This window comes from Gasterosteus aculeatus, chromosome 2 (genome assembly GCF_964276395.1).
Source record: "Gasterosteus aculeatus chromosome 2, fGasAcu3.hap1.1, whole genome shotgun sequence".
Taxonomy (NCBI): domain Eukaryota; kingdom Metazoa; phylum Chordata; class Actinopteri; order Perciformes; family Gasterosteidae; genus Gasterosteus; species Gasterosteus aculeatus.
The window spans coordinates 5,339,274-5,366,558 of NC_135689.1; the positions used below are offsets into that span (position 1 = coordinate 5,339,274).

The 27,285-nt window shown below is 42.1% G+C and overlaps 3 protein-coding genes, 1 long non-coding RNA gene and 2 pseudogenes across 8 annotated transcripts; 1 reads left to right on the plus strand and 5 right to left on the minus strand.

The window, feature by feature from the left end:
• Positions 1-244: 244 nt before the first annotated feature.
• Positions 245-4,515, plus strand: LOC120829888 (cell division control protein 42 homolog). 3 transcript variants are annotated; one of them, XM_040194472.2, is made up of 6 exons: positions 245-387; positions 921-1,062; positions 1,159-1,231; positions 1,322-1,431; positions 2,086-2,283; positions 2,462-4,515. In XM_040194472.2, exons 2-6 carry the CDS (start codon positions 958-960, stop codon positions 2,549-2,551), a joined length of 576 nt encoding a protein of 191 aa, XP_040050406.1. In that variant the 5' UTR covers positions 245-387; positions 921-957; the 3' UTR covers positions 2,552-4,515. The 3 variants fall into 3 exon arrangements, with proteins under 3 accessions (XP_040050406.1, XP_077943886.1, XP_040050407.1); XM_078087760.1 differs by having other exon boundaries at positions 2,924-4,515; XM_040194473.2 differs by having other exon boundaries at positions 3,128-4,515.
• LOC120829889 (uncharacterized) lies at positions 4,401-19,438 on the minus strand. Its single transcript, XM_078086155.1, has 17 exons — positions 19,201-19,438; positions 18,870-19,119; positions 18,634-18,745; positions 18,439-18,534; positions 17,779-17,914; positions 17,546-17,689; positions 13,423-13,672; positions 13,184-13,298; positions 12,989-13,084; positions 12,456-12,591; positions 12,223-12,366; positions 6,153-6,248; positions 5,822-6,071; positions 5,586-5,697; positions 5,391-5,486; positions 5,024-5,159; positions 4,401-4,938 (listed from the first exon to the last, which is right to left on the minus strand). The coding sequence occupies exons 1-17, from the start codon at positions 19,279-19,281 to the stop codon at positions 4,792-4,794; spliced, it is 2,397 nt and encodes a 798-aa protein (XP_077942281.1). The 5' UTR covers positions 19,282-19,438; the 3' UTR covers positions 4,401-4,791.
• On the minus strand, positions 8,895-10,493 carry LOC144388202 (F-box only protein 6-like; annotated as a pseudogene). Its single transcript, XR_013452478.1, has 5 exons — positions 10,290-10,493; positions 9,959-10,208; positions 9,723-9,834; positions 9,568-9,628; positions 8,895-9,148 (listed from the first exon to the last, which is right to left on the minus strand). The product of XR_013452478.1 is annotated as an F-box only protein 6-like (transcript).
• Positions 15,087-15,709, minus strand: LOC144388204 (uncharacterized). Its single transcript, XR_013452483.1, has 3 exons — positions 15,543-15,709; positions 15,358-15,418; positions 15,087-15,230 (listed from the first exon to the last, which is right to left on the minus strand). It is a non-coding gene; the product is annotated as an uncharacterized LOC144388204 (long non-coding RNA).
• A 375-nt stretch (positions 19,439-19,813) lies between the features above and the next one.
• LOC144388201 (F-box only protein 6-like) lies at positions 19,814-21,445 on the minus strand (annotated as a pseudogene). Its single transcript, XR_013452477.1, has 5 exons — positions 21,242-21,445; positions 20,911-21,160; positions 20,675-20,786; positions 20,520-20,580; positions 19,814-20,100 (listed from the first exon to the last, which is right to left on the minus strand). The product of XR_013452477.1 is annotated as an F-box only protein 6-like (transcript).
• Positions 21,446-22,287: 842 nt separating this feature from the next.
• Positions 22,288-26,848, minus strand: LOC120829884 (F-box only protein 6). The gene is made up of 8 exons (XM_040194466.2): positions 26,399-26,848; positions 26,214-26,274; positions 24,663-24,827; positions 24,278-24,527; positions 24,039-24,153; positions 23,844-23,939; positions 23,311-23,446; positions 22,288-23,221 (listed from the first exon to the last, which is right to left on the minus strand). Exons 3-8 carry the CDS (start codon positions 24,735-24,737, stop codon positions 23,075-23,077), a joined length of 819 nt encoding a protein of 272 aa, XP_040050400.2. The 5' UTR covers positions 24,738-24,827; positions 26,214-26,274; positions 26,399-26,848; the 3' UTR covers positions 22,288-23,074.
• Positions 26,849-27,285: the final 437 nt, after the last annotated feature.

Below are 27,285 nucleotides of genomic sequence, written 5' to 3' on the forward strand. Positions count from 1 at the left end.
GAAAGTTAGCTTTCAAAACAAAAGTGCAATGGAAACAGGTGAATTGTAATGGGAATAGAACCAAGTAAAAGTCCGTAGCAAAGGGAAGTGAATGTCGTAGCCGACGATTTGTGAATCCTTTTGATGTATATAGAATTGAATAAAAAAACATTTATTGGATCCCGACTTCATATAACATTAATAATAATAATCTAATATTTAGCTGAGTGCTAACTCTTTTATTTTGAAGGTAATATCCGGTATTATTCTCTCCACCTTGACACTCGTAGTCGAGGTTTGGACTTCGTATCTCACTTAGCTTCTCCCGAGTGTAGCAAGTTGCAGCTGATCGCTGGTGCCAACGCCCGGCGAAATAGACAGCTAACGTTAGCTAGTGGAGGGACATTGGTACGTAACGAAAGCAATTATCTGACCGATGTCGAATATATTTAAAAGTTCGGATGTTGTTTCCAATGCTTCGATTTGTAAGCTGGGACTGAGATACAGCAGCTATCTAGCCTTCATTTACAAGCTAATGTTAGCTAAGCTAGCTTAGTATTGTCTGTTGATTGCTAGCGCGGCGTTAGCTTAGTTTGCTAACCGATAACAAATACGTTTTCACCCTCATAATGCGTTTAATAAGCTGGGTAGTGTGATATTGTGTGATTCCTCTAAAAGTAGTAGTTATGAATTGGTCCGGGTGGGAATTGTTAAGGGAGTTAACGTTGTCTATTCTTAACGTTAGCATCCATTTCTGTTGATAACCAGCGCTAGCTAACCTAATGCTACGGCTACAAAGCCGTTTCCCTTGGACCCCCTAGCTTAATCAAAGCTGTCGTTAGCGATGATAGGGGGTGGGGGGGCACTGATATTAAATCAATTCAGGGACAATGTAACAACAACAACCCAAACTCATTAAATGTCCTAACCTCTCCCAACAGCTAAGTGCATTCCCAGCAGAATCCAAAAAAAGCAGAGATGCAGACTATCAAATGTGTGGTGGTGGGTGATGGAGCCGTGGGGAAAACCTGCCTGTTGATTTCATACACCACTAACAAATTCCCGTCTGAATACGTACCGACAGTAAGTCAGTCCGATGCAGACCGACGCCTTTTGGTTAAAAGTGTGAAAAGTGCTGTTGAGCTGACCATAACATGTCATTGGCACCTTGTATCACAGGTTTTTGACAACTATGCTGTAACTGTAATGATTGGGGGTGAACCGTACACCCTTGGATTATTTGATACAGCAGGTAAGATCTTTTTTTATTTTATTTCTTTACTCGTAGTTGAATTATTTCCCTAACGGAGATCAGCTAATATGCAGTTTGGTCTCTTTATAGGTCAGGAGGATTATGACAGGTTACGACCACTAAGCTACCCACAGACAGATGTCTTCCTAGTCTGTTTCTCAGTTGTTTCACCCTCCTCGTTTGAGAATGTTAAAGAAAAGGTGAGTACAACTTTTTAATATAGATTTATATATATATATATATATATATATCAAATGCAGTGAGGTTGCTCACCCACACATGTCGTATTTCTTTACAAATATTTGAACTGAAACTGCTTGCAAAGTATAGTACAGATCGACTGATACCAAAGGGAATTATAAAGGAAGCGACCACACGCTGTTTAAAACATGGTAGATTTAATTGATTAGCTGTACTTAGTGGCTAATCTGCTTCTTGTTTTTGAGACTAAGTTAAATCTATACGTGTAGACTCTATATGCAGCATAGTTAAGTATTCTTGCTGCTTCTGCCACTGCTTTCTTAACTTCTAACCCCATCTAGTTATGTAAGACCGAAATGGACCGGTATCCGTATCGGTGCATCTCTGCTCCGCCCATAGGAATTTAAGTTATCATTCCATGTTCTGGTAATGGTAATGTAAAGTTGTCTTTTTCTTCCATCCAAAACATCTGTTCCCCGTCACTCTATCTACCAATAGCTCCCGTCCTCAAACTGCAACCGTCTCTGTGTCATTTTATTTAATAGTATTTCATGCTTAACAACCTCCGTGTAGAATCTCCTGTGAATGTGTACGTCTTCCTTTTTCAGATGAGTAAGCGTGTGTTCTTTCCTCCCGTTTTTTTCCTCCTCCAGTGGGTTCCTGAAATAACTCACCACTGTCCTAAGACCCCGTTCCTGTTGGTAGGCACGCAGATCGACCTGCGCGATGACCCCTCCACAGTGGAGAAGCTAGCCAAGAACAAACAGAAGCCAATCACCCCTGAGACGGCGGAAAAGTTGGCTCGTGACCTTAAGGCAGTCAAATACGTTGAGTGTTCAGCCCTAACGCAGGTAAGATCTTTCATTAAACAGCGTCCGAAACCATTGCGGCGAGCATGTGCATGAATGTCGATGTCCTGGCTGTGGTGGACATGCGTTGCCTCGTCTTTTCCTAACAGCATTTGGCCAAAAAAACCTTCATCTAACTGTGTGTTGCCTGTCTCTCTGCTTCCTTTCCCTCTTTTTGTAGCGGGGACTGAAGAACGTATTTGATGAGGCTATCCTAGCCGCTTTAGAGCCCCCTGAGACTCAGAGAAAGAGAAAGTGCTGTTTGTTCTGATGTCTTTGTGCATCTAGCTTTGCCTCTCGATTGTCTGCTGCTTACTCATTGTAAAGAGATGTCTGTCACTAGAATAACTACAACGCTCTTTTAAACTTACAAGACTTTGTGCCCATTAACTTCTTCCTCCTGTCCATGCGTGCTTTCTTTTCAACTTGGCCTAATCACAACTATCCACGCTGCCTGATTTAACAATGGTGCCAATCTTTAGCTCTTCTTGTCTGTCTGTTGCAGCCTGGGTGTAAATCTGTGAAACTGGACATGACTGCATTTGTTTGTTATTCAGTCTCGATTTTACCTGCAGAGCATTTATGCCACAATCTTTCTTAGACAGTGATAATCTTTATTTAATTTTTTTTTTTTCTACTGCAGCATCAGAAATTTCCCATGGGCTTTTGTCTTTACTCAGACAACTTGTTCACAAAGGAGTCTTGTATAATGTTATTTGAATAAACTAAACTTTTGATTGCCCTGCTCCATTTCTACCCAGCCTTCTTTTGCAATTAGTTCCCCGAAGATGCTAATATGTATTTGGAGCACAGCCCTGTTTTGAATATTAATATTTTATTTCCACAGAAAGGATTAAAGAATGTGTTTGATGAGGCAATACTGGCGGCCCTGGAGCCTCCTGAACCTAAGAAAAGGCGTAAATGTGTTCTGCTCTAGGTTTCGTCACAGCCTTCTTCACACCAGTTTCCAAATCTAGGTTAACGGTACTGAAGAGAGTTTGATGCACAAGCACATTCCAACATGGGTTAAGATATTGTGAAATATTTTCCTTCTGACTAACTTGGCCTAACCTAAACACGTATTCAATGTGTTGAGCATGGTTTTTAGATGGCGTGACAGCTCATGCTGTTTGTGACGATTTTGATGCCAATGAAATGGTCCCACGTGACGGGAACACTGAATACTTCAGATACGTCAGCAAACTGTTGGTGACATAATTAAATGCTGTTTCACTTTGACAACATTATATTTTAAAGGTAATTTTGTAGAAATGCAATTCCAAAAGAAGACACTAGGTATTTTTAATAGAGCCTCTGTTTTGACGGCCCTGTAAGAACTGAGAACGTTGGGTTAGTGAACGGCTCCAACTATGTATTAGTCTGTGCTACATCTATTCTTTTAAACCAATTTCCTTTCAAGGTTATCATTTGTACCACATGTTCACCACTGTGGCACGAGACTGCATTCGGCAACGTGGCATTGTCAGAATAACAAATTCTTAAAGACTAATTTCATTTCTTAATGTGTTCATAAAATGTGCCGTAGTTTACTTATTTTTTCTATACGTATATACATCATTTTACGTTCAAAGTCAACACGGCCTTGGAGTAAATCTAAGAAACATTTGCCGACTTGACATTTCTAAGCTATTCCCCATCGTAGTTCTGGTTTGCCAAAATCTAACGTCATAAGTCGACACCTGTCAGAGGAGAGATCTGCAGAAGCCGATTAACATGTGAGAAATGGATGTTACAATTGTCAATTTAACAAACTATATGCAAGAAGTTGGAGCACAATTTCCAAGACATTTACCTTTTGTGACAAGTGAGTTAACAATGTGTGTCTTGAATACTTATCAAAGGAGAATTCCAGCCTGTAACCACAAGCTAATGAACTATTTTGCAAACTGAACGCACTTGTTCTCATAAAACTGAAATCTTATCATTTGGAACCCTGTGAAGGTCGGCACTATTTATATTTGTCTTTTAGTACAGACATGCACCTGAATTGTGACGGGCTGGGATTTGATTTGTAAATACAGAATAACTTATTGACTGAATACAATGTGTGCATTAAAAATAACGATTTGAAGGAAGCAAGGTGACACTGAAATCAAAATAACAAACAAGTTCTTTGCTTTTTATTTAATTTGACATCAAAGTTGTATTGTATCTATCTTCTGATAAAGCACCACAATAAAACAGTATTATGAATAAACTTAACTTAAAATACTACATATTGTCTGACTTTGTTCCATGAAAAAAGGGTCTAAAATGTATGAATTTTCCACTGATAGTTTTTTTTTTTTTTACAACATAACAGGACATCATTAAAAGAAATGACCTTAAGGCTGGTTGGTAATACTGTTGTAGTTTAAATATTTATAGAAAAAATCCCCTTTGATCAAAGATATTTTTCTGGCACAGGACATTCATTCTGGCCTCATGGATGTTGTAACTGTCAGAAAAGGTTCGTCTGTAGGAAAAAGGTAGTCTGTGTAGATCTGGGATCTATGGATCCATCGCTGAACATATTTCAACACAGCTGTCAGTGACGTGAATCCCGAACCATCGTCCCCAGTGCTGCTTGTCCCTGCCTCCATGTGTATAACTGATGTACCTCACTCCTGGCCCATAGTTCTGGAATACATGGGTAATCTGAAAAATAGATATTAGGAAGTCTGATTCCTACTTCAGTACCCATTTTGGACTTGTTAATTAATGCATCATGCTTTGCACTTACCTGAGTCCAATTCTGACTGTCCCACGAATCGAAGTAAATTATCTTGGGAGCAAACGTCTTGACAGGCTTCTTTTTTTTATTCAATAACGTTACACAGATCTCATATTTACTGCCGCAATCCCGTCGTGGGGCATACCTAATAAAATAAAGCATGCACAGAGAGATCATGGGTCTGCAATTAGGGTCAACCATTCAAAAGCCTCAGTAGAAACACCTTTAGGTATGTTTTATATGTATTTGTTGCTTTTAAGGGATTACGGAATAACAATCCTCGCTTGCAATTGTATTAGATGCAGATCATGGGTATTCAGCCTTTACAGGTGCCATCATGAGGAGAGGGAGAGTTCTTCATGTGTGTTCTTCTCACCAATCATAAATTCTGATTTCTGGCTGAAATCGATCCATGAGCGATGGGTTGTAACCTTCCTCCTCCAAATCAATCAGCTGGGACTTCATGCACATCCTGCAGACAACGGGCAGTATTGTAATTGCTGCTCAATCCAAAATGCAGTATAACACACATTGACATCTGCTGTCTGGAGCTCTGCTGGTGAGTACTGACCCGTAAGTGGTCACAAAGTTTTTCTGGACCGTCTCATTTGGGTGTGGCACCGTGACTTCCTCCACACACCACCTATCACCATCACCCAGTATCTGCCAGTCCGTCATTCCATCTACAAAAACAAAGTTGTTGTTGTGAGATCAATTATTTTTGGAGAGCTACTTTGATTTTCACCAAGAATAAAATGGGGTGATGACAAACAGATGGAGAGTGAAAGCAGTTCTGTGGTTTCTTACGTTCTGCTTTGGGATTCTTCAGAAGATTTCTTCTCTTCTTGCACAAGAAGTAAAACAACCTCCAGTCTTTGGTCATTTTGGAAGGATCACGGGGGCGATATCCTTCTCTTCGACATCTCTCTCTCCACAGAGACTCACTGTCAGCCACTTCTCCCCACTGACGGCACACTGACCGACAAACACCAACCACCTGATGGGGAGGTAGATGCAGGAAGATCTCCTCTAGGATCTCCAGAGGAACGGGCAACACCTGGAGACAACAGACGAGTAGAACTTTGTTGTGGTCGTGACTGAATGAAGCAGTTGCTTCGTGTTGGGGTTAAACACGTACTTGTGGGAGCGAGGTGGACGGTCCTGCAGCAGAAGACTCATTGTTTCTAGAGGCTGAACCAGAACTCTGACACGAACCCATGGCTTTAGCTTTCCTCTACGAGCCTGGGACTGACCCGGGCTTCGGACATTACAACCGACAGATGACGCTCGACACGGAAGTGCAGGTCGAAGAAAAGTGACTGTGTTAAAAGCAGCTTCTACTTCCAGTCCAGAGAGACATTTTGCTTCTATGCCATTCGGAGGAGGAACGTAGCGCTCGATATTCACCCCTGGACACTCGGGGTGCACGTCAAACTTTTTATCGAAGCGTGATTTGATTGGTTAAGCAATTATAATTGGGCGGAGATAAACGGATTGTAAGATTATTTTTTTAAATGCCACAAATACTGTCAGGCGCCATAGGCAGGATTCGTTTAAGTGCATGCTTTAATTTTGAAATTCCACTTTAATTTTGAAATCCTACATCAGGATGTGGCAATGCACATACAGTCATTGATATTGTTACGACCCCCGGTCTTGTCTGTGTTCTGTGTGTGTGATAACCCTCCTCAGGTGGAGCTAATTGTCTTCATTACTCATCCGCCCTCCCGTGATCTCCTACAGCTGGTTCCTGTTTTCCCATCCTCCAATCGCATCGTCCCATCAGCTGTATTTATGTGTTTCTGGTTGTTCAGTCCATATCTCTCAGGCAGGGTGTAAGGTTGTGTTTGGGGTGCTCTTGTGAAATTGGTTGTACATGGTGGAGTGTTTTGGAGTATTGAAAGTGTTAATCATTTGTATTTCGTGTGTCCTTCCCAGGGAGAACGGAAAGCACTTGGGAGTGTTAGGAAAGACGCCCTGGGCATACATCACCCGTAGGGATATCTCCTGTTATACACACCAGGTTAGATCTGAGCGATCCACCCCCTGTATTTCTGGTTAGGGCGCCTTGCTCGAGCGCCAGAGTAAATAAGTGTTTTGTGTAGGACGTTGGGACAGGTAAGGGGTGGGGTTTTGCTAATTTCTTTGTTTTGGATCAGCTCAGCCGTCCTCCCATTTCCCTCTATTGTTTATTATTATTATTATTATTATTAATAAACTGGCACGTGCTAGCCTGTTTAAACCAGACCCATCGATGTTGGTGTGATTACTTGCGCCCACACCCGGTCTCTGGCCGTCTGGGGTTCTTGGCAGCGCGGTGTATGTTCCCCTCCCCTCACGGGGTGCTGTACGTGCGTAACAAATGGGGGCTCGTCCGGGATCTGTGCACCCCGCTGCTTGGACCCTGACTAACCATTGACTGGTGTGGGTGATGAGGAGCCATTTGGTACCTCGTCCACACGGTCGGTGGACGGTGTGGGGGTTGTGAATGGGATGACCTTTAGTTTGTTGTGTGTTCGGTTATAGTGTACATGATGGCTACTTCAGCCATCTCCAGTTTTGTTGATGTCCCCTCAGTCGCCGCAGAGATCTCTCCCCTTCCCGCTGGGCCGCAGCGATCTCCCCTTCCCGCTGGGCCGCAGCGATCTCCCCTTCCCGCTGGGCCGCAGCGATCTCCCCTACCCGCTGGGCCGCAGCGATCTCCCCTACCCGCTGGGCCGCAGCGATCTCCCCTTCGCGCTGGGCCGCAGCGATCTCCCCTTCGCGCTGGGCCGCAGCGATCTCCCCTTCGCGCTGGGCCGCAGCGATCTCCCCTTCCCGCTGGGCCGCCGCCGCAGCGATCTCCCGTTCCGAGGCTCTCAGTCCCAGCCCCGACTCGGCCAGTCCCCGCTCCGAGACTCTCAGTCCCTGCCCCGAAGCCCCCAGCTATCGCGTGTTTAGGTACTGGGTTACGTTTGGTTGTTTTGTCGCAAACTGGAGGTTTGCTGTTTTTGTGGTGGGCGTGTTACGACCCCCGGTCTTGTCTGTGTTCTGTGTGTGTGATAACCCTCCTCAGGTGGAGCTAATTGTCTTCATTACTCATCCGCCCTCCCGTGATCTCCTACAGCTGGTTCCTGTTTTCCCATCCTCCAATCGCATCGTCCCATCAGCTGTATTTATGTGTTTCTGGTTGTTCAGTCCATATCTCTCAGGCAGGGTGTAAGGTTGTGTTTGGGGTGCTCTTGTGAAATTGGTTGTACATGGTGGAGTGTTTTGGAGTATTGAAAGTGTTAATCATTTGTATTTCGTGTGTCCTTCCCAGGGAGAACGGAAAGCACTTGGGAGTGTTAGGAAAGACGCCCTGGGCATACATCACCCGTAGGGATATCTCCTGTTATACACACCAGGTTAGATCTGAGCGATCCACCCCCTGTATTTCTGGTTAGGGCGCCTTGCTCGAGCGCCAGAGTAAATAAGTGTTTTGTGTAGGACGTTGGGACAGGTAAGGGGTGGGGTTTTGCTAATTTCTTTGTTTTGGATCAGCTCAGCCGTCCTCCCATTTCCCTCTATTGTTTATTATTATTATTATTATTATTAATAAACTGGCACGTGCTAGCCTGTTTAAACCAGACCCATCGATGTTGGTGTGATTACTTGCGCCCACACCCGGTCTCTGGCCGTCTGGGGTTCTTGGCAGCGCGGTGTATGTTCCCCTCCCCTCACGGGGTGCTGTACGTGCGTAACAGATATATATATAAAGGATAGATGCCCCGTCCGCGCTGCCGGCCAACGGAGCTCCGCCGTAAGACATCTAGTCTTTGCATATATCGTAACAATGCGCATGCATGCATACAGTACCCATAGACTTTTCCAAAAAAAAGAACTCCTTTAACAAGTAAAATGACGACAGATTAAATAAGAAAAACAAGAATCGGTACAATTTCCACCAAAACAAAATCCAATTATATAATAGTTGTGCATGCGTTCTGTGTTCTGTGAGTATCTAACATCTATGAATCCATCGCTGGATTTATCTCAACACAGCTGTCAGTGAAACAAACACTATACCATCCCGGCCAGAACTGCGGTTTTCTTTCATTCAATAATTCTAGACAGATTTTGTACTCACAGCCACAACGCTGCCGTGGGGCACACCTGATACAAAGAGAACATGCACTCAGGTCAGGGGTCTGCAATTTGGCATTAGTATAAACAATATGCATGAATTGAGACACCTTTTTGTACATCTTGCCTCTTTACACAACTCCAAATGATTTTAACTGAATCAGTTAATATTTGTTTAAAGTATAGACTATCACCTTCCAGTTGCATGGATATAAACCCCCAAAACTGGACACAAACCTGTACGTTGAGATGGTCCATGCTACATTATTTACCTGTGTTCATTTACTCATCGTACATGTAGCAGACTTCATTCCAGCACCCGAAGCTATTTTAAAAACCTGCCTCTCCTCATGTGGGGGCTGTATTAAATGCAACAAGATCATGTGTATTCAGCCTTTACAGGTGCAATCATGAGGAGAGGGAGAGTTCTTCATGTGTGTTCTTCTCACCAATAAGAAATTCTGATTTCTGGCTGAAATTAATCCAATCAGCTGGGACTTCCTGCACATCCTGCAGACACAAGAGAAGGTTCTGCTGCTCAATCCAAATGTAGCATAACACACATTGACATCTGCTGTCTGGAGCTCTGCTGGTGAGTACTGACCCGTAAGTGGTCACAAAGTTTTTCTGGACCGTCTCATTTGGGTGTGGCACCGTGACTTCCTCCACACACCACCTATCACCATCACCCAGTGTCTGCCAGTCCGTCATTCCATCTACAAAAACAAAGTTGTTGTTGTGAGATCAATTTTTTTTGGAGAGCTACTTTGTTTTACACCAAGAATAAAATGGGGTGATGGCAAACAGATGGAGAGTGAAAGCAGTTCTGTGTCTTCTTACGTTCTGCTTTGGGATTCTTCAGAAGATTTCTTCTCTTCTTGCACAAGAAGTAAAACAACCTCCAGTCTTTGGTCATTTTGGAAGGATCACAGGGGCGATATCCTTCTCTTCGACATCTCTCTCTCCACAGAGACTCACTGTCAGACACTTCTCCCCACTGACGGCACACTGACCGACAAACACCAACCACCTGATGGGGAGGTAGATGCAAGAAGATCTCCTCCAGGATCTCCAGAGGAACGGGCAACACCTGGAGACAACAGACGAGTAGAACTTTGTTGTGGTCGTGACTGAATGAAGCAGTTGCTTCGTGTTGGGGTTAAACACGTACTTGTGGGAGCGAGGTGGACGGTCCTGCAGCAGAAGACTTATTGTTTCCAGAGGTTGAACCAGAGCTCTGAGACGAAGCCATGGATTTAACTTTTCTCTACAAGCCGGGAATAAAGCCGGCCTTCAGACGTTTATTTGACAATGCAGCGGAAGATACAGTTTACAGCTTCCCTTTCAGGTAAAGTTACATTTCTATCCGATGACGTGCAACATGGAAGTGAAGGTTGAATCAAAGTGAAGTAATAGCAGCTCGTATGTGTCCTATCACTGTAAACTCAACTAACTATCGATATGGTATCTGACAGTCAGGTTTGGTTTCACTGTCTTCTGTAGGGTTGGGTACTGAGAACCGGTGCCATAATGGTACCGCGCCGATGGACAGAAGCAGACACTTGCGCGCCCACCAGCGCAAGTGTACACACACACACTTCTGCCTCTTACAGAGGGGAAACATTGTTGTTTATAGTTTGAAGTTAAAAAGTTTGAAAAGTTTTTATTCATATTTACAGTATTGTTTTAACTGTTAATTTATTGATCAATTTGAAGTAAAGAAAATGTAATTACATGACAATTAAAAAAAAACATTCTTTAATGTCGTCAATCGTTGTTTTGTGCCTTTTTTGTGTGGGCACCGGTATCGTTTTAAAAGTATTGGTTTAGTGATGATACAATTGAGCCAAAATGACCCCTGAACATTTTACGAGCTTTAAAATAAAACAAAAAGCACCAAAAGTTGTTCAGCAACAACAGAGAGACGGATTCTAATAATGTAGAAAGTGAGATGGAAAATTTGTGTAACCCTTCAAAATGTTTCATTCAATGAACAAGGTTATAAATTGCAAATGCTGGGATGGTGTGGCCATGATAAAGAATTGAGCTGGAGTGTGTCACACCGATAAGATGCCAGTCTCCTGGCTGTAGAGGCCACCTGTAGGGATAAGAACTGCCTGGCCCTGTTATGGGAGAAGGAAGATTCTTGGCAGTCTACTGAGCACGTAGCTGTTGTGACCTTTTCTCCCTTGCAAGGAAATAAACGGAAAAGACATATTTGACTCAGAGCCTTTATTCTTATTTACCGATTGTCTGTGCAAAATCTTCCACAACAGAATTAAAAAAGGTGCTTTAATGTATTCAATCATGTAGACACTGACGTTTATGTACAATATAGTAGATAGACCTTGATCACTCATTACAGGCCGTATATAAAACATAAAGGAAAAGTTAACAAGGACTTCAATCTGTGTCGTATCTAAAATAATTTAATTTCGACTCAATGTTGACTTCGGAGGATGATGTGACATGTTACTGAAACAACTAAACTTACTGCAAAGATGTGTGAGTGGGACCCTTTGGAGAATTGATCACTATTTAACCTCAATTTTCCTCTGAAATACTTTTGGAGAATGATCTGACATGTTACTGCAAAGATATGTGAGTGAGACGGTTATGTCCCTAAAGTGTCTAGGGGTGGGGGACGTAAACAAGTTAAAACAATAAACCCGGGAGATCGGGACCAACGGCAAAAAAGGAGGATATTGGAGAATTATTTAACCTGAATTTTTCCCTGAAATACATTTGTTTTTAAACTTTACATTTGACCTGTGTGTGGACAAATATGTGGTTTCAGTTCTGCTGTGCAGCACTGCTTTAACTTATGAAGCGTATATCACAAAAGCATGCTATGCTACCTTAAATCCTCATTTAGGTCTTTATAAGGCATTGGGGGTGTTATGACAATGACATTTCACAAAGAAACTGATGCACATACAGGAGTCATAGCCTCTTACAGAGGACAAAAAACTCTCCTTCATGTAAAATCACTGCAGATTGCATAAGAAAAACAAGAATTGGTACAATTTCCCCCAAACCAGCTGTAATTATGAAATTGTTGTGCAGTGGCAGGAAGCAGGAGGATTGTGAGTATCCAAGATCTATGAATCCATTGCTGGATTTATCTCAACACAGCTGTCAGTGACACGAACTCCATACCGTCCGGCCCAGAACTGCGTGTCCTTGCCTCCATGGATGAAATGTATGTACCTCACTCCTTTCCCATAGTCCTGGAATACATGGGTGATCTGAAAAATAGATACACGGAAGTCTATGATTGTCCTTAAATACCTTTTCAGGATTTCTTCTTAATTAATGCATGGTGCTTTGTGTTTACCTGAATCCATTTCTCACCGGTCCACTGCTCAAAGTAAACCTTCTCAGGAGCAAACGTCTGTATAGGCTTTTTTTTTTTATCCAATAATTCTACACAGATATTGTACTCACAGCCACAATCCCGTCGGTGGATACACCTGTAGAACAAGAGATCAGGGTTCTGCAATTAGGTTCAACCATTCACAGCCTCAGTAGAAATATTATGTTTTTCAAATGCTTTTTTTATTGCTTTAAGGCTGTTAATCCTAAAATGATTTTACACAAAATTACATTCACATGATTTGAAGTGAAGCAGTTAATATTCGGTTGAAGAGAAGACTTTTGTGCATGACACAAACCTGTACGTTGAGACAGTCCATGCTTACATTATTTGCCTGCGTTCATTTACTGATCGTACATGTAGCAGAGTCATTCCAGCACCCTAAACTATTGTAACCTGCCTCTCGTGTGAGGGCTGTATTAAATGCAACAAGATCATGTGTATTCAGCCTTTGCATGAGGAGAGGGAGAGTTCTTCATGTGTGTTCTTCTCACCAATCAGAAATTCTGATTTCTGGCTGAAATTGATCCATGAACGATGGGTTGTAACCTTCCACCTTCAAATCAATCAACTGGGACTTCCTGCACATCCTGCAGACACCAGAGAGGGTTTTATCTGCTGCTCAATCCAAAATGTAGTATAACACACATTGACATCTGCTGTCTGGAGCTCTGCTGGTGAGTACTGACCAGTAAGAAGTCACAAAGTATTTCTGGACCGTCTCATTCGGATGTGGCACCCTGACTCTATCCACATCCCACCCATCACCACCATTCTCCACTATCTGCCAGTCCGTCATTCCATCTACAAAAAAAGAGGGGGGGTTGTGAGATCAATTATTTTCTGAGAGCTACCTTGTTTTTGAGCAGGAATAAAATGGGGTGATGACAAACAGATGGAGAGTGAAATCAGTTCTGTGGCTTCTTACGTTCTCCTTTGGGATTCTTCAGAAGATTTCTTCTCTTCTTGCACAAGAAGTAAAACAACCCCCAGTTTTTGGTCATTTTGGAAGGATCACGGGGGCGATATCCTTCTCTTCGACATCTCTCTTTCCACAGAGACTCACTGTCAGACACTTCTCTCCACTGCCGGCACACTGACCGACAAACACCAACCACCTGATGGGGAGGTAGATGCAGGAAGATCTCCTCCAGGATCTCCAGAGGAACAGGGAACACCTGGAGACAATAGACGGGACACAGATCAGCTCCAACTCTCGAGGGTCTGTTTAGTTTTCAAGCATAGACTTTGAACCCATGAGACTAAGCTGGTCCCCACAGTTGCTTCGTGTTTGGGAGAATCTAAATACTTACTTGTGGGAGCGAGGTGGACGGTCCTGAAGCAGAAGACTCATTGTTTCCAGAACCAAAGCTCTGAGACGAAGCCATGGCTTTAGCTTTCCTCTACAAGCCTGCGATAGACCCGGGCTTCGGACGTTTATCTGACAGTGCAGCCGAAGGTACCGACTCTCTGATGACCTGTTCAGTAAGGATACAGCTCACTGTGACGGATATGTTGTTACAGCTTCTATGTAAACTTACATTCCTATCTGATGACGCGCAACACAGAAGTGCAGGTCAAAGCAAAGTGAGTTGACTTTTTTCTCTGGGCTACTGAGATGTGATACACAACGTTTGGTGGCTATACAACTATTTTGTGCAGAAAGGCAGCGATTTACCAACCGTATTGTAAAAGCTGCGCGTTGGGCCTAACAACACCATTGAAGTGTAACATTATTGACGATACAGTACAGCCTCTCGTACCTTATTGCTTTAATTTAAATAATATAATTCACTCGAATATCTACCGATAGAATTGTTATATTATAATATATAAGACCACTTCTTAGTTTATAAAAGCACATAAGCTACGTGATGTTGGTAACCGATGTTGTGTTTTTAAATACACATAAGACAAGAACAAACAGCTCTTATTTATAACGTTAACTCCGTCCTGCGGTTAACGGCAGCTCGTCTGCCCGCAGTTTTTAGGGAAAAGTTATTTTAATGCCTTAACTTTTACACTTTAGAGGCCGACTAATATCTTACTACGGTTGTAAAGGTTTTATTTATAGTTTATACTTCATATTATGAACAGGAATGGATCAAAGTGAGCTCAAGTAGACGAGTTATGAACCTGATCACTTTCCAAGTCAGTAACGTTACAAACGTTGAGAATAAATACACAAAGAAACTGAATTTGGTTGCTCTGCTCCTTTTGTTTTGTGGTGTGATTATGAACTAACTTTACATTTAGTTGTGTTTTATGGAGCAGGAGGAAGCAGCATCAAGGTGAAGGAGAGAACGATGTGACATTCAGTAACTGTAGCTTGCACATATCCTGTAATATCTTGGGCTTACAGTTAGAAAAGCTTGTATCCTATGCAAGAAAAAAAAAAGAACTTGCATTCAAGTTAACACATGTGTTTGCTTTTGTTGACAGCACTGATTCATTTCCTTAGCCTTGATTGCAGTGTTATTTTTAGCTGAAACAACATGGCTTAACTTATTTATTTAGAACTTGAAATAACTGGAAAATGTCCTTCTCTCCTTAACAGATGTGTGTGGCCATGGAAGAAGTCGACTCAGATAATGATCTTTGCAGCATTTATTTGTTCCCGCAGAAGACAATTGAACACAGACATTGTCTTCTGGTCTCTTCCTGCACATCAGCTTCCTTCAACAGTACAAAACTTCCGTGAAGGAAAAACGGGCCTACTTAAAATCCAAATTATAACTTGTCAAAAATATGCATCATGACAAAAAGGGGAAACAACAAGGGAACAAAATAAATAACTGCGTGAGCTAGAGTGACTCGGCGGAAACAGCGAATATTCCAACATTAAACAAAAGAAAAGACATACCTGCAGAAGACAATTAAACACAGACGCTGCCTTCTGGTCTTTCTCTCTGCACATCAGCTTTCTAGACACGGAAAACAACACGATTTAGAAAAGGAAAGTAACGGAGACGTCACTGCGACCTGGTGTAGCCGAAACAAACGGCACCAAACAGGCAAAATGAAACAGCCATAAAATGACACTCTTACCTTCTAATATAATGGCACACAACAGCTGGACACCGTGATCGTATTAGCGACCATTACGGTGTGTAACATAAAGAGTTACATTTTTAAAGAATATAACAATCATTTTCCAAACAACTTAAGATTCAACGGTATAAAACGTCTGTGACGGAAAAAACGGAACTACGGAAGCCTAGGAGGAGGAAATGAGATGAAACGCAATTTCCGCAGGAAACAGTTCCAACTCATGGAAATAAAACGCACACACTCAACAAGATCGTTGAATAATAACAATACATTTAAAATAAGAAATGATAAAGTGTATTTCTGACTCCGTTACATCTCAGCCTGAAATACATCATGATCCGGAGGTGAAGCATATCTTCCTAAATTAAATTAAATCAGAAAGATGACTTTATCTATCTGTGCTCGATAAGTTTTTCGGCTTTTGAGGCTTTTACAGTCACGCGCAGCAGGTTGCTAGGCAACGGGAGCAGTGGCGGTAAAGTGCCCCCGTAGGCCAAACCGCCCCGTTTGCTCGGTTCAGCCTATGCGGTCGTTTTAGGACCGAGCTCAGGTCTACCGCGGAGACTGGGTCCTACAAGAATGCAACTGCCAGAATTGAGTCACAGATACTGTCTTGTGTCGTACTTCTAGCCCCAATAGACGTTCAGCTTCTCTGCCGTTCGGAGGGCAAAAGTAGCGCTCGATATTCAGCCCTGGACACCCGGGTGAACGTCAAACTGATCGTGATTTGATTGGTTGGGCAATAATAATTGGGCGGGGCTAAATTGAGATTGGGATTTTTTTTTCCAACTTTAATGCTTTCATTTTGAAATTGTACTCTGCAGAATAATACAGTTCTCCCCATATTCTCTCTGGAATGTACTGCTGGTGACAGGCATGAGTTGTGTGTTCGTGGTTGTGTGTCTATAAGTCACACCAGCTGATCAAGTCGGCATTGTAACCATTCTAGAGATGTTTTTCGGGTTACAGAAAGCATTTGGTCAGTATCTCAGCCCTCTGATGCACTCATTTTTACTCCTAGAAAGGCAGGGTTACATTTTTATCACAGGGTTAACTAGTTGTTGGTCTCATGGTTTCAGTGAATCTTTCACTTTCTTTTGATGACACGCAAACAAGCGAGGGGAGAAAAGACTCATTGACCGTTCACCCAGATCAAGGAAAGGATCACAGCTTCCGTGTAACTGAAACGTTGACTCAATCTACCGGAAGAACTCTTCCTCGACTCTATATAATCACAACACTTTTCATATTAAGTGTTCACGTGTTGATCTACTGTTAAAACTGAAATTGATGTTTTACCTTTTACGTTCATATTATATCACACATTTCAGTAGTCTTCTTCTCCTCGAGAAATGGACAAATTAGCAATGCTTCAATGGAGCGAAAATGAGCCAAAAATATCTCACTTGCTTTAATTTATTCAATCATATAGGCACTGACATTTGTGTACATTACAGTAGATAGATCGTGATGAATTACAAGCCGTACAAAGCATACATGAAAAGTTAACAGGAACTTTAATTTAATTTGGACACAATGTTACATTTGGAGATGATGTGACATGTTAATGAAACTCACTGCAAAGATGTGTAAGTGAGACACTTGGATAATTATTTAACCTGAATTTTCCCCTGAAATACTTTTGTTTTTCAACTTTACATTTGACCTGTGTGTGGACAAATATGTTGTTTCAGTTCTGCTGTGCAGCACTGCTTTAACTCAAGAACCGTATATCACAAAAGCATGCTATACCACGTTAAATCCTCATTTAGGCCTTGGTAAGGCATTGGGGGTGTTATGACAATGACACTTCACAAAAAACCGATGCACATACAGGAGTCATAGCCTCTTACAGAGGACAAAAAAATCTCCTTCATGTAAAATCACTGCAGATTGCATAAGAAAAACAAGAATTGGTACAATTTCCCCCAAACCAGCTGTAATTATGAAATTGTTGTGCAGTGGCAGGAAGCAGGAGGATTGTGAGTATCCAAGATCTATGAATCCATTGCTGGATTTATCTCAACACAGCTGTCAGTGACACGAATTCCATACCATCCCTTCCAGAACTGCGTGTCCTTGCCTCCATGGATGAAATGTATGTACCTCACTCCTTTCCCATAGTCCTGGAATACATGGGTGATCTGAAAAATAGATATCAGGAAATCTATGATTGTCCTTCAGTACCTTCTCAGGACTTCTTCTTAATTAATGCATGGTGCTTTGTGTTTACCTGAGTCCATTTCTCATCGGTCCACTGCTCAAAGTAAACTGTCTCAGGAGCAAACGTCTGGAGAGATTGTTTTTTATGATTCAATAATTCTACCCGCAGCTCGTATTTACTGCCGCAATCACATCGCGGGGAATACCTAATACAAACACAACATGTGCAAAGAGATGAGGGGTCTGCAATTAGTTTAAACCATTCAACAGCCTCAGTAGAAACATTATGTATGTTTTTGATAAGTTATGTTTAATTATTTTAAGGGTAACAGTTAAAGCTAATTTTTCGCAAATAATTACTCAACATATGTTCTGTGTTGCACTGTGAGACTAATATAACATTTGGTCTCAATACCTAGTACAGTTATGATGGACGTATATATATTTTCTCCACTCATGGCAAAACTTTGCCTTCTTCATTCATAGTTTCAAAGCAGCTTCTGTTATCAACAAAAAACCTGTACGTTGAGATGGTCCACGCTACATTATTGGCCTGGGTTCATTTACTCATCGTACATGTAGCAGACTTCATTCCAGCCCCCTAAGCTATTAAAAAAAACTGCCTCTCCTCATGTGGGCACTGTATCAAATGCAACAAGGTCATGGGTATTCAGGCTTTACAGGTGCCATCATGAGGAGAGGGAGAGTTCTTCATGTGTGTTCTTCTCACCAATCAGAAATTCTGATTTCTGGCTGAAATCGATCCATGAGCGATGGGTTGTAACCTTCCTCCTCCAAATCAATCAGCTGGGACTTCATGCACATCCTGCAGACAACGGGCAGTATTGTAATTGCTGCTCAATCCAAAATGCAGTATAACACACATTGACATCTGCTGTCTGGAGCTCTGCTGGTGAGTACTGACCCGTAAGTGGTCACAAAGTTTTTCTGGACCGTCTCATTTGGGTGTGGCACCGTGACTTCCTCCACACACCACCTATCACCATCACCCAGTATCTGCCAGTCCGTCATTCCATCTACAAAAACAAAGTTGTTGTTGTGAGATCAATTATTTTTGGAGAGCTACTTTGATTTTCACCAAGAATAAAATGGGGTGATGACAAACAGATGGAGAGTGAAAGCAGTTCTGTGGTTTCTTACGTTCTGCTTTGGGATTCTTCAGAAGATTTCTTCTCTTCTTGCACAAGAAGTAAAACAACCTCCAGTCTTTGGTCATTTTGGAAGGATCACGGGGGCGATATCCTTCTCTTCGACATCTCTCTCTCCACAGAGACTCACTGTCAGACACTTCTCCCCACTGACGGCACACTGACCGACAAACACCAACCACCTGATGGGGAGGTAGATGCAGGAAGATCTCCTCCAGGATCTCCAGAGGAACGGGCAACACCTGGAGACAACAGACGAGTAGAACTTTGTTGTGGTCGTGACTGAATGAAGCAGTTGCTTCGTGTTGGGGTTAAACACGTACTTGTGGGAGCGAGGTGGACGGTCCTGCAGCAGAAGACTCATTGTTTCTAGAGGCTGAACCAGAGCTCTGACACGAACCCATGGCTTTAGCTTTCCTCTACGAGCCTGGGACTGACCCGGGCTTGGGACATTACAACCGACAGATGACGCTCGACACGGAAGTGCAGGTCGAAGAAAAGTGACTGTGTTAAAAGCAGCTTCTACTTCCAGTCCAGAGAGACATTTTGCTTCTATGCCATTCGGAGGAGGAACGTAGCGCTCGATATTCACCCCTGGACACTCGGGGTGCACGTCAAACTTTTTATCGAAGCGTGATTTGATTGGTTAAGCAATTATAATTGGGCGGAGATAAACGGATTGTAAGATTATTTTTTTAAATGCCACAAATACTGTCAGGCGCCATAGGCAGGATTCGTTTAAGTGCATGCTTTAATTTTGAAATTCCACTTTAATTTTGAAATCCTACATCAGGATGTGGCAATGCACATACAGTCATTGATATATATATAAAGGATAGATGCCCCGTCCGCGCTGCCGGCCAACGGAGCTCCGCCGTAAGACATCTAGTCTTTGCATATATATGCGCATGCATGCATACAGTACCCATAGACTTTTCCAAAAAAAAAGAACTCCTTTAACAAGTAAAATGACGACAGATTAAATAAGAAAAACAAGAATCGGTACAATTTCCACCAAAACAAAATCCAATTATATAATAGTTGTGCATGCGTTCTGTGTTCTGTGAGTATCTAACATCTATGAATCCATCGCTGGATTTATCTCAACACAGCTGTCAGTGAAACAAACACTATACCATCCCGGCCAGAACTGCGGTTTTCTTTCATTCAATAATTCTAGACAGATTTTGTACTCACAGCCACAACGCTGCCGTGGGGCACACCTGATACAAAGAGAACATGCACTCAGGTCAGGGGTCTGCAATTTGGCATTAGTATAAACAATATGCATGAATTGAGACACCTTTTTGTACATCTTGCCTCTTTACACAACTCCAAATGATTTTAACTGAATCAGTTAATATTTGTTTAAAGTATAGACTATCACCTTCCAGTTGCATGGATATAAACCCCCAAAACTGGACACAAACCTGTACGTTGAGATGGTCCATGCTACATTATTTACCTGTGTTCATTTACTCATCGTACATGTAGCAGACTTCATTCCAGCACCCGAAGCTATTTTAAAAACCTGCCTCTCCTCATGTGGGGGCTGTATTAAATGCAACAAGATCATGTGTATTCAGCCTTTACAGGTGCAATCATGAGGAGAGGGAGAGTTCTTCATGTGTGTTCTTCTCACCAATAAGAAATTCTGATTTCTGGCTGAAATTAATCCAATCAGCTGGGACTTCCTGCACATCCTGCAGACACAAGAGAAGGTTCTGCTGCTCAATCCAAATGTAGCATAACACACATTGACATCTGCTGTCTGGAGCTCTGCTGGTGAGTACTGACCCGTAAGTGGTCACAAAGTTTTTCTGGACCGTCTCATTTGGGTGTGGCACCGTGACTTCCTCCACACACCACCTATCACCATCACCCAGTGTCTGCCAGTCCGTCATTCCATCTACAAAAACAAAGTTGTTGTTGTGAGATCAATTTTTTTTGGAGAGCTACTTTGTTTTTCACCAAGAATAAAATGGGGTGATGGCAAACAGATGGAGAGTGAAAGCAGTTCTGTGTCTTCTTACGTTCTGCTTTGGGATTCTTCAGAAGATTTCTTCTCTTCTTGCACAAGAAGTAAAACAACCTCCAGTCTTTGGTCATTTTGGAAGGATCACAGGGGCGATATCCTTCTCTTCGACATCTCTCTCTCCACAGAGACTCACTGTCAGACACTTCTCCCCACTGACGGCACACTGACCGACAAACACCAACCACCTGATGGGGAGGTAGATGCAAGAAGATCTCCTCCAGGATCTCCAGAGGAACGGGCAACACCTGGAGACAACAGACGAGTAGAACTTTGTTGTGGTCGTGACTGAATGAAGCAGTTGCTTCGTGTTGGGGTTAAACACGTACTTGTGGGAGCGAGGTGGACGGTCCTGCAGCAGAAGACTCATTGTTTCCAGAGGTTGAACCAGAGCTCTGAGACGAAGCCATGGATTTAACTTTTCTCTACAAGCCGGGAATAAAGCCGGCCTTCAGACGTTTATTTGACAATGCAGCGGAAGATACAGTTTACAGCTTCCCTTTCAGGTAAAGTTACATTTCTATCCGATGACGTGCAACATGGAAGTGAAGGTTGAATCAAAGTGAAGTAATAGCAGCTCGTATGTGTCCTATCACTGTAAACTCAACTAACTATCGATATGGTATCTGACAGTCAGGTTTGGTTTCACTGTCTTCTGTAGGGTTGGGTACTGAGAACCGGTGCCATAATGGTACCGCGCCGATGGACAGAAGCAGACACTTGCGCGCCCACCAGCGCAAGTGTACACACACACACTTCTGCCTCTTACAGAGGGGAAACATTGTTGTTTATAGTTTGAAGTTAAAAAGTTTGAAAAGTTTTTATTCATATTTACAGTATTGTTTTAACTGTTAATTTATTGATCAATTTGAAGTAAAGAAAATGTAATTACATGACAATTAAAAAAAAACATTCTTTAATGTCGTCAATCGTTGTTTTGTGCCTTTTTTGTGTGGGCACCGGTATCGTTTTAAAAGTATTGGTTTAGTGATGAAACAATCGAGCCAAAATGACCCCTGAACATTTTACGAGCTTTAAAATAAAACAAAAAGCACCAAAAGTTGTTCAGCAACAACAGAGAGACGGATTCTAATAATGTAGAAAGTGAGATGGAAAATTTGTGTAACCCTTCAAAATGTTTCATTCAATGAACAAGGTTATAAATTGCAAATGCTGGAATGGTGTGGCCATGATAAAGAATTGAGCTGGAGTGTGTCACACCGATAAGATGCCAGTCTCCTGGCTGTAGAGGCCACCTGTAGGGATAAGAACTGCCTGGCCCTGTTATGGGAGAAGGAAGATTCTTGGCAGTCTACTGAGCACGTAGCTGTTGTGACCTTTTCTCCCTTGCAAGGAAATAAACGGAAAAGACATATTTGACTCAGAGCCTTTATTCTTATTTACCGATTGTCTGTGCAAAATCTTCCACAACAGAATTAAAAAAGGTGCTTTAATGTATTCAATCATGTAGACACTGACGTTTATGTACAATATAGTAGATAGACCTTGATCACTCATTACAGGCCGTACATGTTACTGAAACAACTAAACTTACTGCAAAGATGTGTGAGTGGGACCCTTTGGAGAATTGATCACTATTTAACCTCAATTTTCCTCTGAAATACTTTTGGAGAATGATGTGACATGTTACTGCAAAGATATGTGAGTGAGACGGTTATGTCCCTAAAGTGTCTAGGGGTGGGGGACGTAAACAAGTTAAAACAATAAACCCGGGAGATCGGGACCAACGGCAAAAAAGGAGGATATTGGAGAATTATTTAACCTGAATTTTTCCCTGAAATACATTTGTTTTTAAACTTTACATTTGACCTGTGTGTGGACAAATATGTGGTTTCAGTTCTGCTGTGCAGCACTGCTTTAACTTATGAAGCGTATATCACAAAAGCATGCTATGCTACCTTAAATCCTCATTTAGGTCTTTATAAGGCATTGGGGGTGTTATGACAATGACATTTCACAAAGAAACTGATGCACATACAGGAGTCATAGCCTCTTACAGAGGACAAAAAACTCTCCTTCATGTAAAATCACTGCAGATTGCATAATAAAAACAAGAATTGGTACAATTTCCCCCAAACCAGCTGTAATTATGAAATTGTTGTGCAGTGGCAGGAAGCAGGAGGATTGTGAGTATCCAAGATCTATGAATCCATTGCTGGATTTATCTCAACACAGCTGTCAGTGACACGAACTCCATACCGTACGGCCCAGAACTGCGTGGCCTTGCCTCCATGGATGAAATGTATGTACCTCACTCCTGGCCCATAGTCCTGGAATACATGGGTGATCTGAAAAATAGATACACGGAAGTCTATGATTGTCCTTAAATACCTTTTCAGGATTTCTTCTTAATTAATGCATGGTGCTTTGTGTTTACCTGAATCCATTTCTCATCGGTCCACTGCTCAAAGTAAACCTTCTCAGGAGCAAACGTCTGTATAGGCTTTTTTTTTTTATCCAATAATTCTACACAGATATTGTACTCACAGCCACAATCCCGTCGGTGGATACACCTGTAGAACAAGAGATCAGGGTTCTGCAATTAGGTTCAACCATTCACAGCCTCAGTAGAAATATTATGTTTTTCAAATGCTTTTTTTATTGCTTTAAGGCTGTTAAGCCTAAAATGATTTTACACAAAATTACATTCACATGATTTGAAGTGAAGCAGTTAATATTCGGTTGAAGAGAAGACTTTTGTGCATGACACAAACCTGTACGTTGAGACAGTCCATGCTTACATTATTTTCCTGCGTTCATTTACTGATCGTACATGTAGCAGAGTCATTCCAGCACCCTAAACTATTGTAACCTGCCTCTCGTGTGAGGGCTGTATTAAATGCAACAAGATCATGTGTATTCAGCCTTTGCATGAGGAGAGGGAGAGTTCTTCATGTGTGTTCTTCTCACCAATCAGAAATTCTGATTTCTGGCTGAAATTGATCCATGAACGATGGGTTGTAACCTTCCACCTTCAAATCAATCAGCTGGGACTTCCTGCACATCCTGCAGACACCAGAGAGGGTTTTATCTGCTGCTCAATCCAAAATGTAGTATAACACACATTGACATCTGCTGTCTGGAGCTCTGCTGGTGAGTACTGACCTGTAAGAAGTCACAAAGTATTTCTGGACCGTCTCATTCGGATGTGGCACCCTGACTCTATCCACATCCCACCCATCACCACCATTCTCCACTATCTGCCAGTCCGTCATTCCATCTACAAAAAAAGAGGGGGGGTTGTGAGATCAATTATTTTCTGAGAGCTACCTTGTTTTTGAGCAGGAATAAAATGGGGTGATGACAAACAGATGGAGAGTGAAATTAGTTCTGTGGCTTCTTACGTTCTCCTTTGGGATTCTTCAGAAGATTTCTTCTCTTCTTGCACAAGAAGTAAAACAACCCCCAGTTTTTGGTCATTTTGGAAGGATCACGGGGGCGATATCCTTCTCTTCGACATCTCTCTTTCCACAGAGACTCACTGTCAGACACTTCTCTCCACTGACGGCACACTGACCGACAAACACCAACCACCTGATGGGGAGGTAGATGCAGGAAGATCTCCTCCAGGATCTCCAGAGGAACAGGGAACACCTGGAGACAATAGACGGGACACAGATCAGCTCCAACTCTCGAGGGTCTGTTTAGTTTTCAAGCATAGACTTTGAACCCATGAGACTAAGCTGGTCCCCACAGTTGCTTCGTGTTTGGGAGAATCTAAATACTTACTTGTGGGAGCGAGGTGGACGGTCCTGAAGCAGAAGACTCATTGTTTCCAGAACCAAAGCTCTGAGACGAAGCCATGGCTTTAGCTTTCCTCTACAAGCCTGCGATAGACCCGGGCTTCGGACGTTTATCTGACAGTGCAGCCGAAGGTACCGACTCTCTGATGACCTGTTCAGTAAGGATACAGCTCACTGTGACGGATATGTTGTTACAGCTTCTATGTAAACTTACATTCCTATCTGATGACGCGCAACACAGAAGTGCAGGTCAAAGCAAAGTGAGTTGACTTTTTTCTCTGGGCTACTGAGATGTGATACACAACGTTTGGTGGCTATACAACTATTTTGTGCAGAAAGGCAGCGATTTACCAACCGTATTGTAAAAGCTGCGCGTTGGGCCTAACAACACCATTGAAGTGTAACATTATTGACGATACAGTACAGCCTCTCGTACCTTATTGCTTTAATTTAAATAATATAATTCACTCGAATATCTACCGATAGAATTGTTATATTATAATATATAAGACCACTTCTTAGTTTATAAAAGCACATAAGCTACGTGATGTTGGTAACCGATGTTGTGTTTTTAAATACACATAAGACAAGAACAAACAGCTCTTATTTATCACGTTAACTCCGTCCTGCGGTTAACGGCAGCTCGTCTGCCCGCAGTTTTTAGGGAAAAGTTATTTTAATGCCTTAACTTTTACACTTTAGAGGCCGACTAATATCTTACTACGGTTGTAAAGGTTTTATTTATAGTTTATACTTCATATTATGAACAGGAATGGATCAAAGTGAGCTCAAGTAGACGAGTTATGAACCTGATGACTTTCCAAGTCAGTAACGTTACAAACGTTGAGAATAAATACACAAAGAAACTGAATTTGGTTGCTCTGCTCCTTTTGTTTTGTGGTGTGATTATGAACTAACTTTACATTTAGTTGTGTTTTATGGAGCAGGAGGAAGCAGCATCAAGGTGAAGGAGAGAACGATGTGACATTCAGTAACTGTAGCTTGCACATATCCTGTAATATCTTGGGCTTACAGTTAGAAAAGCTTGTATCCTATGCAAGAAAAAAAGAAAGAACTTGCATTCAAGTTAACACATGTGTTTGCTTTTGTTGACAGCACTGATTCATTTCCTTAGCCTTGATTGCAGTGTTATTTTTAGCTGAAACAACATGGCTTAACTTATTTATTTAGAACTTAAAATAACTGGAAAATGTCCTTCTCTCCTTAACAGATGTGTGTGGCCATGGAAGAAGTCGACTCAGATAATGATCTTTGCAGCATTTATTTGTTCCCGCAGAAGACAATTGAACACAGACATTGTCTTCTGGTCTCTTCCTGCACATCAGCTTCCTTCAACAGTACAAAACTTCCGTGAAGGAAAAACGGGCCTACTTAAAATCCAAATTATAACTTGTCAAAAATATGCATCATGACAAAAAGGGGAAACAACAAGGGAACAAAATAAATAACTGCGTGAGCTAGAGTGACTCGGCGGAAACAGCGAATATTCCAACATTAAACAAAAGAAAAGACATACCTGCAGAAGACAATTAAACACAGACGCTGCCTTCTGGTCTTTCTCTCTGCACATCAGCTTTCTAGACACGGAAAACAACACGATTTAGAAAAGGAAAGTAACGGAGACGTCACTGCGACCTGGTGTAGCCGAAACAAACGGCACCAAACAGGCAAAATGAAACAGCCATAAAATGACACTCTTACCTTCTAATATAATGGCACACAACAGCTGGACACCGTGATCGTATTAGCGACCATTACGGTGTGTAACATAAAGAGTTACATTTTTAAAGAATATAACAATCATTTTCCAAACAACTTAAGATTCAACGGTATAAAACGTCTGTGACGGAAAAAACGGAACTACGGAAGCCTAGGAGGAGGAAATGAGATGAAACGCAATTTCCGCAGGAAACAGTTCCAACTCATGGAAATAAAACGCACACACTCAACAAGATCGTTGAATAATAACAATACATTTAAAATAAGAAATGATAAAGTGTATTTCTGACTCCGTTACATCTCAGCCTGAAATACATCATGATCCGGAGGTGAAGCATATCTTCCTAAATTAAATTAAATCAGAAAGATGACTTTATCTATCTGTGCTCGATAAGTTTTTCGGCTTTTGAGGCTTTTACAGTCACGCGCAGCAGGTTGCTAGGCAACGGGAGCAGTGGCGGTAAAGTGCCCCCGTAGGCCAAACCGCCCCGTTTGCTCGGTTCAGCCTATGCGGTCGTTTTAGGACCGAGCTCAGGTCTACCGCGGAGACTGGGTCCTACAAGAATGCAACTGCCAGAATTGAGTCACAGATACTGTCTTGTGTCGTACTTCTAGCCCCAATAGACGTTCAGCTTCTCTGCCGTTCGGAGGGCAAAAGTAGCGCTCGATATTCAGCCCTGGACACCCGGGTGAACGTCAAACTGATCGTGATTTGATTGGTTGGGCAATAATAATTGGGCGGGGCTAAATTGAGATTGGGATTTTTTTTTCCAACTTTAATGCTTTCATTTTGAAATTGTACTCTGCAGAATAATACAGTTCTCCCCATATTCTCTCTGGAATGTACTGCTGGTGACAGGCATGAGTTG